The sequence below is a fragment of the Littorina saxatilis genome, linkage group LG6 (assembly GCF_037325665.1).
Source record: "Littorina saxatilis isolate snail1 linkage group LG6, US_GU_Lsax_2.0, whole genome shotgun sequence".
NCBI lineage: Eukaryota > Metazoa > Mollusca > Gastropoda > Littorinimorpha > Littorinidae > Littorina > Littorina saxatilis.
In genome coordinates this window covers 37,352,913-37,365,145 of record NC_090250.1, presented here as the reverse complement: position 1 = coordinate 37,365,145, position 12,233 = coordinate 37,352,913, and the positions used below count along the sequence as shown (strand labels likewise).

At 46.7% G+C, this 12,233-nt stretch overlaps 2 protein-coding genes and 1 non-coding gene across 6 annotated transcripts in view; 2 read left to right on the top strand and 1 right to left on the bottom strand.

Moving 5' to 3' along the window:
- The window catches only part of LOC138969141 (inositol polyphosphate-4-phosphatase type I A-like), a 54,220-nt gene extending 53,593 nt beyond the window's left edge, over window positions 1-627 (bottom strand). For 3 of the 4 annotated variants that reach the window (XM_070341861.1, XM_070341858.1, XM_070341862.1), the window contains exon 1: window positions 563-627. The gene's annotated coding sequence lies outside the window, so the exon portion shown is untranslated. Of the gene's footprint in view, window positions 1-506 lie in introns of all 4 variants that reach the window. The other variant, XM_070341859.1, reaches the window with a different exon arrangement.
- A 265-nt stretch (window positions 628-892) lies between these two features.
- Window positions 893-12,233, top strand: part of LOC138969155 (sorting nexin-25-like) — a 32,842-nt gene continuing 21,501 nt past the window's right edge. The window contains exons 1-4 of the mRNA XM_070341876.1: window positions 893-1,086; window positions 2,049-2,596; window positions 7,318-7,487; window positions 8,681-8,812. Coding sequence (XP_070197977.1) covers window positions 2,390-2,596; window positions 7,318-7,487; window positions 8,681-8,812 — 509 coding nt within the window. The 5' untranslated portion in view covers window positions 893-1,086; window positions 2,049-2,389. The remainder of the gene's footprint in view (window positions 1,087-2,048; window positions 2,597-7,317; window positions 7,488-8,680; window positions 8,813-12,233) is intronic.
- On the top strand, window positions 10,018-10,136 carry LOC138969790 (5S ribosomal RNA). Its single transcript, XR_011456586.1, has one exon. It is a non-coding gene; the product is annotated as a 5S ribosomal RNA (ribosomal RNA).

The window sequence follows — 12,233 nt, the reverse complement described above, 5'->3', positions numbered from 1 at the left end:
CGTTTTTTTGTGGTTTATTTTGCATTTAGGTCCCAGGTAACATTATGAAGTTTTAATACGATCAATCGGACCTATTATCAAGTTAGTGTATCAACTTTTGAACGAACTGCGCCCAGTAGTTTTCCAGCAATAAGCTGTTAAGTCGAGACACACACACAGACACACAGACAATTAAAGTCTGCTGGACCCTTGTACTAGCGTACTCGGGGATAAAGGAAACAGTGTAACTTGTAAGTTCCCTTCTATTTCTAAGCTCACAGTTTTAAAGCATTCAGTGGCCTCGTAGGATGGCCGAACATTCTTTTTGGAAGCAAACAGGTGTAAAGTATTCAATGGGCTCATAGTCATGCAATGGTACGTTTCAAATTCAATGCAGTAAGCTTAACTGACATCTTGCTGACAGTGACAACTTAGACAAGTGACATAAAATTGACATTACCTACTAGACCACTTTGACTTTGCAAATAAATGCAAAACGAACAACAAAACAAAGGAAAAAATAGTACATATGTCCAACTGTCATTTGCAATCAGAATGTAGCAGAAAGTTGTTTCATACTCACAACAAGCACCGATTAGTAGACAGTACATTCTAATGAGTCGAAAAAGGAAGTACCAGCTGCAACATACGCGCGTTGAATGTTTCCGGTTTGGACCGATAAGAAAATTCTCTGACATGAAACTCTGTCTCTGTTGGTTCGAATGTGTTCGATTTAGGCATTATAGGACAGTAGTGAGATTCAGGTTAAGATGCCAGGCTAATAAAAATACAAAGAGAAATAGGGTCAATCGAGTGAGGAAAGAAAGAAGGTTCCAGAAATATGAGACCAAAAGGCCATGGGATGCATTTAATGGACCAGCATTTCACAGGTTGCAAAATATCCAGAAGCACCGGTAGAATCACATGCGCGAGGTGCAGGGCAAAGGGGCGAGCAAACAGCGGCAGGAGCAATGAATACACAGTCGCTGTTCAGAAAAGCTGCACTGTTTGCTGGTGTCCTCGTTGCTTGTCACTTTATGGTATTCTCAGGCACCAAGACTTTCAGCTACATGCGGAAACGGGATGTCGAGGAGTTGCAAAATGCAGGTAGTGGAAATATCTCGCTCTCTCTCTGAGTCTGAGTCTCTCTCTCTCTCTCTCTCTCTCTCTCTCTCTCTCTCTCTCTCTCTCTCTCTCTCTCTCTCTCTCTCTCTCTCTCTCTCTCTGCAACTGGTTATTACAATCTTCAAATCGAAGCATGTATGAAGAGACTATGACAAGCTTGCAGATCAGTACACACACGCACACACACACATCACACACACGCACATCACACACACGCACGCACACACACACACACACACACAAACACACACACACACAAACACACACACACACACACAACAATGCAACAATAATGGTCATTTATGACCGTGGTTGCTAAACGGAAGAAGACACACACACACACACACACACACACACACACACACACACACACACACACATATGTATGCACAAGTGCTGTGAGTACACATGCACACACACACACAGACACACACATTTCGATATGAGCATTCTCACATGAGAATAGCCTGTGCAAATGCAGTTGGGGTGTTCAAGATATGTACACATGCAATTAATCTAATGTCGCAGTTTGTGAATTTGAATTAAAATGAGACAACATACTATACTGAATGTGCAGTTTTAAATAGCAAAAGAAGTGCAGTACTACGTCATGCACAATCAACATGTTTTACAACATCATTCCAAGATAGAGATTTTCATGATCACAGACCCTATCGGTATTCCAAGCTGTCGTAATCTCTCGCAGAGCATAGCAAAGCATGTGGTACAGCAGTCTCGCGTGTGCTGCAAAAGCCAAGGTTCGAAGTTGTCGCGACGTTCAAAGCATAACAATTAAAGAGCGTGTCTCGCGAGAGCTGCTCAGATACCGAAAAGGTCTATTCCAATGACACATCAGAAACATAACTGCATGAGTTTTTTAATCAATGTGTAACGTTGGTGGTTTAAACTTTAATTGTATTGTATTGTTTCTAACTATTTTACAGGCTCTCGAAAACGGGATTGAAATATCAAGATGTCTGCATAGAACTTGCTAGCCTGCTGAACACTGCATCAAGTAGAAAATCCTGACTGCCGTTACCCATTTTTGAACCGGCAACAATACAGCCTTTAATTCTTAGCTGTATAATTTACCTCTTCAGTTTCCAAAATGTTGATACTAGTCCTGAAAGACGCACATCTGAACACAACAATGAGTGATACCAAGCAACCCATGGCTGCACTTCTTCATAAAGTTGGGAGTATGGCATCATGAGGAAATCAGTCATAAAATTGGTTGCAAATTAGCTCGCTACTTTAAATCTAATTCTTCAAAACTTTGGAAGACATGATGAACACTGGAAGTGTACTTGTCGGAGTAGTGGCTACCACAGCATGGTGGTTTGGCTGGATATGGCCCCTGCTTTATGTTGTGGTGGCACTTCTCACTGCATACTACACTATTCTTTGGAGCCTGGTCCGTGGCAAGATGTACGATCCTCCGCCTCCAAAGCCCCAGGTCACCATTACAAGTGTCATTCTGCAGAAAATGATGGTAAGGCAATAACAAAAAATAGTGTGAAATTTAAATATCCTTTGAAATGTAATTCTGTTACAAGAACAAAAACTAGACTGAAATTCTTTTAATTATTTAATTTATTCCTTCAAAATGAAATGTGTACAGAACTTTAGAATAATTAAGTTGTTTATCTGTTGCTTAGTCTCGTCATATAACTGTACGTGATTTGTTTCCTACCTAAGAAAGTCTTGTTTGCATGAAGGCCAGAACATCAATTTAATTTTATCCTACATACGTGAGAGAGACACCCGTGAGAGAATAATCGTTCAAATCACACGTGTGTATATATCATGTAAATGAGGTCATGTCAAGTAAGTCTGGCAGGGGCCTGTTTTTTCCACTGCTTATGATGCCAAAGTCACCGAAACAAACGTCATTATAGAAACAAAAATTGCGCTCGCTAATTACCCTCGATGAATCTGTAGAACTAACACGTCACGCCATACTTTCAGAGTGACGTTTCTTTGCTTTGACGTAATAATTTAGATTGCACGAGGCTTTAGAAGAGATTGAGGTTCCAAAACAAGCGTCTTCAATTTATCTGCCTCGACTGCAAAACATTTTCAGTAAAATACACGTAAGTACAGTATGTAGGATAAACAGAATACTACATGGCTTGCTGTGTCGTACCAGATTTACACTCGTTGTTTTTTCAAATAGTGAACAGCTCGCTTTCGCTCGCAGTTCAATATTTAAAAAAAACAAACTCGTGTAAATCCGGTACGACACAGCAAGCCATGTAGTATTCTCTATTTACCTGAACTTTTTCGGAGAATCTTAATCAAATGAGGCAGAACACTAAGGCCAAAAAAAATAGGTGTGGTTACGGTAACCCGACCTACCCTATTTTTAGGGGCTGACCCTATAACTTTTTATTACATTTGTCAAAAAAAAAATGAAAACAAGAAAACGAGTGCAGAAAACGCAATGAAAGCGAACTTCTTTTGTTTTTAAAAGGTAAGTTCAAAATTGTTCAAAAGAATATCCATAGTCGCACACTTATTTCCCTGTCAAGTAGGTTTAATTTGTATACATTAGAAAAAAAAGTTTAAAAAGAAAGTGATTGCCTACCTTCCTACCCTATTTTTTTTGGCTATGTTACCTTAACCACACCTATTTTTTTTTTGTGTGTGCCTAATTTAAGATCTGAGAAACAAGGGACATAAATGCTCTAAATGCATACGACATTTGCAAGAAGAGTAAGTGAGTCATGCGGAACCAGTCTTATGGCACGTGCTTCATATGGCATGAAACAAGTAAACATATGTAGTGGAGGAGTGGAAGGGTAGTAGTAGTAGACACGAGAAGCCCAAGTCCAAGCGTCTTGTTTCAACTTTTTATTCAAGAAAACAATGCAAGGAAACGTAGAGGCCGAAGGCGAAACCCGTAGACAGCAAAGCAAGTGTAGTGTCGTGTTCAGCTGCTAGGAGCGAATGCATCCTTATGCCGGTGTCCGGCCTATACTTATAGCCCCGGCGCGGACTGCACAGAAAGCACCGTCCGCCGAGAATAAAAATCGCCTGAATACGGCCAGAAACACGAAATCTGTGTTTCTTACACTTGCTTTACCCTACGTTATTTAAACAAATACCTAACCAATCATAACAAACAATACATCAAATTAAAGCTACGACCTTTAGCTTTCCATTGCAATAGATCACATTTCGTAAAAACTTATATTTATTTAGTACTAGAGGAATACCCGGCTTCGCCGGGGTGTATCGCGAGACAGAGACAGACAGCGTGGCGGTTCATCACAATCACCTCTGCAGGCGAAGTCCTGTCAAACGGGATTGAGAATTTTAGAGCTTATTTCTTAGCCCTATATTATCTGCTGTGGCTTCTCACATGCCAGAACATACAGACAGACAAAAGCCGCTAGACCCCATCACAAACAGAACTCTATAATACATAGGTTTTTGCCTACACACACACACAAACACACACACACACAGAGAAGCCGTATATATATATGCATATCTGTATCTATAAATATATAGAGATAGGTGAGAGTGTATTTTTCGCGTGGCTATAAATTGATTCGACCTTTTCACTTTGACAGTAAGAACAACTTACGGGTGCAAGGGAAGCGTTCTGGACAGCGCAGTGACATTCTAAAAATAGTCACTCTCAGAAACGGGAATTTGGGGTGAACGGCCGGCGCGACAGAGACAGACAGCGTGGCGGTTCACCACAATCACCTTTGAAAGGCGAAGTCCTGTCAAACGGGATTGAGAATTTTAGAGCTTATTTCTTAGCCCTATATTATCTGCTGTGGCTTCTCACATGCCAGAACATACAGACAGACAAAAGCCGCTAGACCCCATCACAAACAGAACTCTATAATACATAGGTTTTTGCCTACACACACACACAAACACACACACACACAGAGAAGCCGTATATATATATGCATATCTGTATCTATAAATATATAGAGATAGGTGAGAGTGTATTTTTCGCGTGGCTATAAATTGATTCGACCTTTTCACTTTGACAGTAAGAACAACTTATGGGTGCAAGGGAAGCGTTCTGGACAGCGCAGTGGACAGCGCAGTGACATTCTAAAAATAGTAATAGTAACTTAGAACTGAACGGGAAAGCCACACGAAGGAAGGGAGATAAACGCCAAACACTGGAGAAGATAAGGAAGAGTTACTTATAATGGTGAAATGAACGCAAAAACGAAAATGAGTTCAGCGCTGCGCGCTGAGAGCACGTGTTGAAATATTTCATCGATGATATTGTGTCCGGGGTGTAGCTGAATACGGTGTCCAAATTTGAAAAAGATCCACCGAGAACTTTGGCGTTGTGATGTGGTGTAGCGGCTATGGTGTGTCGGTATGGGGGCCCGGGTAAGCTGAGGTGGAACCAAAATAGCTGAGGTGGAACCAAAATCGGTTCCGCGCTGCGCGCTGAGAGCACTTGTTGAAATATCTCATCGATGAGGTTGTGTCCGGGGTCTCTCTGAATAAGCCCACCAAATTTGAAGCAGATCCATCGAGAACCTTGGCCGCGCATCGCGCACAGACACACAGACAGATACACAGACACACAGACACACAGACACACAGACACACAGACACTAGTCGTATATATATATAGATGATGCAAAAACAATGGTCCTAGTGAAGGCACTGAACCAACTTCAGTGCGGAAAATTACAAAACTCTCTAAACTGGAATAATGGACAAACTCATAAATCATACAGATAAAAAGAAGAACCCTAGACAAACATCATGATATGCGTTACTTGGGGGAAAATTATACATTGACTTAGTACGAAGCGGTAAAGTCCGAAAGTAAATGGAATCGGCTAAATTCCTGCGCGAGTACCTGTCTGCATAAATTAGCAATCTTTGCAGAGGAACCAAGCATCACTCATTACAACCAAATCCTTATAAACAAACTAAAATCATATGCAACATAGGTACGGGATATGTAATAGTGATACAAAAATGACAAAACAATGATTGAAAAGACAAAGATGAGTTTGTGAGAATCAATTTCTCTCGACGATACATGAAAACCGGTCAAGGTCAGAGTGACGCTTTGGTCAGTTCGAAGCATTATCGTAAATAACACAATAATATGCAGCCATCCAGCCTAATCAGTGACTTCTATGCAAACCTAAATATAATTAGGACCGTATCAAAGATAAAAGGGACTTTGAAAGATAGAAGTTAGGTAGATATATAAAGAAAGGTATTGTATTAGAATTTGCGCCGGCAAGGTGCGCGCGCATCATCGTATCGTCTGCTATGGGATGGGTGATCCCCTTTGTGCTGTACACAAGGCTGTTTCGCTATGCGATGAGTAGAGTGTTTAGGGTAGCGAAGTGCACTTGGCTACACATATATATGCATAATACAGGTACATGTAAATAGGCCGTGAAAGGTGGATGCAGCGCCTATAGGCTGTTGATCTACTGGCCGATGTGAACACCCGAATCTCCTACAAACTGTCCACTCTGGTCTACAAGTGTCTCAACGACTTTGCTCCCGAGTACCTTCAATCCTCCCTGGACTTGTACACCCAGGCCTCCGACCGTCCCCTTCGTTCTGCTGCTGACCCACTCCGCCTTCACATCCCTCGCTCAAAACTCGCATCTGCTGGTCAGCGTGCATTTTCCTCTGCGGGCCCCTCCGTCTGGAACTCCCTGCCGCTTGAGCTTCGCCAGAGCCCCTCTCTTGACGCGTTCAAGAGTAGGTTGAAGACTCAGTTCTTCCCGTAGCTGGCTGCGACTTTCATGTTCGACAGTGATGTGTTGTGCCCCAAAAGACATTCTTGTGCTGTGCTCTGTGAGAGGTGTTTTCTTTGTGTTTGATATTATTTTGTTTGGACCTAGCTATTGATGTGTACATTGTTGTTAAACAGTTGTTTGTTGTATGTTTATCAGGGTTTGCTAGTGTGTGATAGGGTTTGTGTCCGTCTGTAGATGTTAGTTTCTTTGTTAGTCCTGTGTTGACAACTCTTCGACAAGCGCTTAGAACTGTACCCACGGAATACGCGCTATATAAGCTTCATATTGATTGATTGATTGATTGATTGAATGCGTGATATATTGTGTAAAAAATTCCATCTCACACGGCATTAATAGGTAACATGCGCCTTGAGTCGCCTTGTGTGGTGAGATACGTGCGGGATATAAATCCTCGTAAATAAATAAATAAATAATGTACTTGCATGCTTTCCAGGAGAAAGAGGGTGCAGGGGGTCAAAAACCTCAGTTGTCTCGCAAAACCATCATCTCGCGCAGTCTGGACAATGCCCTGCAGGAGGTCATCGAGCTGGTCTGTCGCGACTTCATCCTCAACTGGTACCAGGAAATCAGCTCTGACCAGACCACTCTCATCAACAGTGTCCAGTGAGTGTTTATATGTGATTGTTTTTTGTTTATTTGGCTCCCTCAAGACTCGTACTCAGCTTGTGACTGTCTATACAGTTGACCCCCCTTTTAAGACTTTAGTCTGTATTCTCTGATGTTTAACCTTCACAGGATCACGCTTTGGACTACACAGTCCAGATGATGTGGGTTGTGTACGACCCATACTTTAAAAGAAGGATTCAGCGTAATAAGTATGGGTCATACACGACCCACGTCATCCGAATAAAACCCAGAGCCTCACAAAAGTGTCTGTATATCTAAACTATTAGGATTTTTTTTATTAAGACCGACTTTATGCAATCCTCAAACACCATATGATATGACCCTCCCATCAAGAAATTCCTGAAGGATTTTCTTTGTAAACAAGCAAATAAACAATGACGTAACTTGAACTGGGATGATGTGGGTCGTGGGCGACCCATGTGGAGTTAAAGAAGGCATTTGCAATGTTTATCCCTATTCGGATGGTGTGGGTCGTGTGTGACCCGTACTTATTACGCTGAATCCTTATTTTAAAGTATGGGTCGTACACAACCCACATCATCCAGACTGTGTAGTCCAAAGCGTGATCCTGTGAAGGTTAATTGTGTGTCTGACTTAATTGTGTGTGGGCACTTTGACAACTAAAAGTTATATGTGTGCACTTGCACATGCACATTTTTACACCCCCGGTATAGGGGTGTGTATAGGTTTCACTCGATGTGTTTGTTTGTTTGTTTGTTTGTTTGTGTTCGCATATAGATCTCAAGAATGAACGGACCGATCGTCACCAAACTTGGTGAACAGGTTCTATACATTCCTGAGACGGTCCTTACAAAAATTGGGACCAGTCAAACACACGGTTAGGGAGTTATTGGTGGATTAAAATTATACAACGACTTATAGACGGACACCCCCGTTGGTCAAAGGGAAATAACCATTCTCACTGCCACCAACTGAGAAAGTTATTTCCCTTGACGGGGGTGTTTTTCCTATCAGAGGAATTTCTTGTTTTTGCTTGAAATGTTAGCTTGTGTCTGAGTGCACATAAGCTTACATCCCAGTTTCTTCTGCAAGTTTTATGTTAACTTCAGTCTCAAACTCTTTGATCATCTGTCTAGTCCATCCATCCTTTATTCCTTACAAACAGTTTTTAAAGATACCTGATAGTTTCAATATTTTTGGTGCATCAGATCAGAGATGTGGCAGCTGGTGGATAACTTCAGCTCACGGCTATCTAACATCGACGTGGTGACGGTTGCTACGCAGGATGTTGTCGCCACCCTGTATGAGCATTTTAAGCACATCCGACTGGCTCAGAAACGGTAATTGTAAATTGATACAGTGTCTCTTCATGTATGTGTGTGTCTATCTGTCTGTCTGTCTGTGTTTTGAGAGAAAGAGAGAGAGTCGACTTGCTGGCTGTCTTCCAGAGCCATTCTGAATTGGTTTGTTTCATGTGAACTTTTTTGAAGTTCAAAATGTGTCAAATGTATGCAAACATTCTTAAGTTGTATTGTTATCTTGTAAAAATCTGTATGTCAATATAACACTTACCTCGACAGTACTATTCTTGCACATTATCTATTATAGGCCGAAAAAATTGGACAAAACGCTGAGTGGGTACAATTATCTCCCATAACCATGCGCCACCGTGGATCCCAAGCACTGTCCGAGTGCTTCCCCCTTACAGGATGTAGGTGGCGCGTCCTCTTTCTTTTTTCGCGCGTGTCAGACCGGCTGTGTTTCTGCTACGCTCCCGGATTATTTTGGACTAAGAGGCTCCTTTTCTGTGTGGACTATCACCTGTTGGATTATTGTGTGTTATTCCACTTCTGGCTTGAGGCTACGTTGTGTTTCCTTCAACTTGTGCCTCCGTTTTTGTGTGGCGGACTCGGCGTGCCTCCCGTCCTACTTCGTGGTGACCGGTCGTCTGCTTCTCGTTTCGCCGCATTCACTTGAGTATTGACCTAAATTTTCTTTGAATTTTGTTAATTCTCGGTCTTTAAGGGTACGTACAGGGCGAGGTAGGATGTCTCGTCCTGTTTTGGGCTCTGGTTCTACGGAACCAGAGTCTGCCGGGGGCAACCCTTCTCCGGGCGCCCAGCGTCATGTTTTACGCACGGAGAAGGGGATCTTTCGGCGCTCCGACTCTCCCTCCCCAAACGCTTTGCGTTTGCGGCGAGGGAGGGCGGAGAAAGCCTGTTTGAGCAAGCTCAATGCGAGCTTGCTCAAACAGGCTGGGCTTGAGCCTGGGACTTCGGGCGGGGCTGCGCCGTCGAAGGTTCGGGGAAGGTCGAGGGGAAAGAAAAAGCTTCTTTCTCCTTCTCCTTCAGTGGAACAGGCTTCCCCCCCTTCGACGCCGTTGTCCGGCCCTCAATCTCAGGCTTCAGCTCCTCCCGGTTTCAAGCCTGGGGGGAAGGTTTCCTTCTCCCCCCTGGCTCGAATCCGGGGGCAGGTCGATTCCCAACCCTCTTTGGGGGTTGGTGAATCCGATCTAGGGGCTACTGGAGAGACTCAGGTTTTGACAGCCAACGGCCATACCACGTTGAAAACACCGGTTCTCGTCCGACCACCGAAGTTAAGCAACGTCGGGCCCGGTTAGTACTTGGATGGGTGACCGCCTGGGAACACCGGGTGCAGTTGGCATTAAAATCTTTCTTTTTCCGGTGCCTCTCCTGTGCCCTCCTCGGTTTCCACCGCTGTGGAAGCCAGGAGGGACACGGGTCCTCCTCTGAACTCCCTCGCTGGGTCGTCTGCTGCTGTTTTGACAGTAGTTTCGGCCTCCTGGGGGGGGAGATCGGAGGAGATGACGGGGTCTCTGAATTCCCTCCCCGCTGGGGTTGGGATGCGAATTGACCCCGTTCAGGGCGGTCCTGTGGGGGCAGGGGTTTCAGGCTTCGTGCCTACGACCACTGCTACTACGGTTCCCTCTGACGTCCGTGTGACTGGTGGCTGTCCCTCTTGAAACGCTCCGGCCGACTAGTTACTGGACGTGGAGGTGTTCGACAGAACGTGGTACTTCTGTCGAATGGTCAGGGCGACGGGAACATTGTTTCTGTTGCTCAGACCGACACCTCCGACCGGACCGTCTTGACCCCACGCCATTCCTTAGCGTCTGGTGTTCGGGTGACGGATGGTCCGGACCAAGGGTCCGGAACGTTCCAGGCTTACGGGTCGGGATCGAACCGGACCCACGGGTCCCGACTGGACTTGACCTCCGGGTTTGGTCCGGACGGGACCCATGGTACGGGACCGTACCGGACCTTAGGGTCCGGTGCGGGACAGTACCTCTGGCCCTTGCCGGACCCCCCGGACCTACGGGTCCGGATGGTACGGTACGGGACCAGTGTTTCGGTCGGGACCGGACCACCCGACCACCTCGGTTGGTCTGGGTGGTCTGGCACCGAACCGGAACACACCGGACCTACGGGTCCGGAGGGTACGGTACCGGACCAGTGGTCCGGTCGGGACCGGACCACTCGACCACCTCTGTTGGTCCGGGTGGTCTGGCACCGAACCGGACCATGCCGGACCTACGGGTCCGGATGGTACGGTATGTCCACGTCCGGACCGAGCCACCCGAACACTTCTGTGGGTACGGATGGTTCGGTACCGAACGGGACCTCCGGATGGTACGGGACCGGACCGAATCTACGGGTTCGGATGGTCCGGTACCGGACCACCCGACCACCTCTGTTGGTCCGGATGGTCTGTCACCGAACCGGACCATACCGGACCACCGGACCTACGGGTCCGGATGGTACGGTAGGTCCACGTCCGGACCGAACACTTCAGTGGGTACGGATGGTTCGGTGCCGTACGGGACCTCCGGATGGTATGGGACCGGACCACAGGACCGGAACACCGGACCACCCTACCGGATCGGTCCGGACCACCCGACCACCTCTGTTGGTCCGGATGGTCTGGCACCGAACCGGACCTACGGGTCCGGATGGTACGGTATGTCCACGTCCGGACCGAGCCACCCGAACACTTCTGTGGGTACGGGTGGTTCGGTGCCGAACGGGACCTCCGGATGGTGCGGGACCGGACCGGACCTACGGGTCCGGATGGTCCGGTGCTGGACCGGTGGTCCGGTCCGGACCGGACCACCCGACCACCTCTGTTGGTCCGGATGGTCTGGCACCGAACCGGACCATACCGGACTTACGGGTCCGGATGGTACGGTGTGTCCACGTCCGGACCGAGCCACCCGAACACTTCTGTGGGTACGGATGGTTCGGTACCGAACGGGACCTCCGGATGGTACGGGACCGGACCGGAACACCGGACCGGAACACCGGACCACCCTACCGGACCGGTCCGGACCACCCGACCACCTCTGTTGGTCCGGATGGTCTGGCACCGAACCGGACCTACGGGTCCGGATGGTACGGTACGTCCACGCCCGGACCGAACCACCCGAACACTTCTGTGCGTACGGATGGTTCGGTGCCGAACAGGACCTCCGGATGGTACCGGACCTACGGGTCCGGACCTACGGGTCCGGATGGTCCGGTGCGGGACCACCCGACCACCTCTGTTGGTCTGGATGGTCTGGCACCGAACCGGACCATACCGGACCACCGGACCTACGGGTCCGGATGGTACGGTATGTCCACGTCCGGACCTAACCACCCGAACACTTCTGTGGGTACGATGGTTCGGTGCTGAACGGGACCTCCGGATGGTACGGCACCGGACCGGACCACCCTACCGGACCGGATCGGCACCCCCGACCGG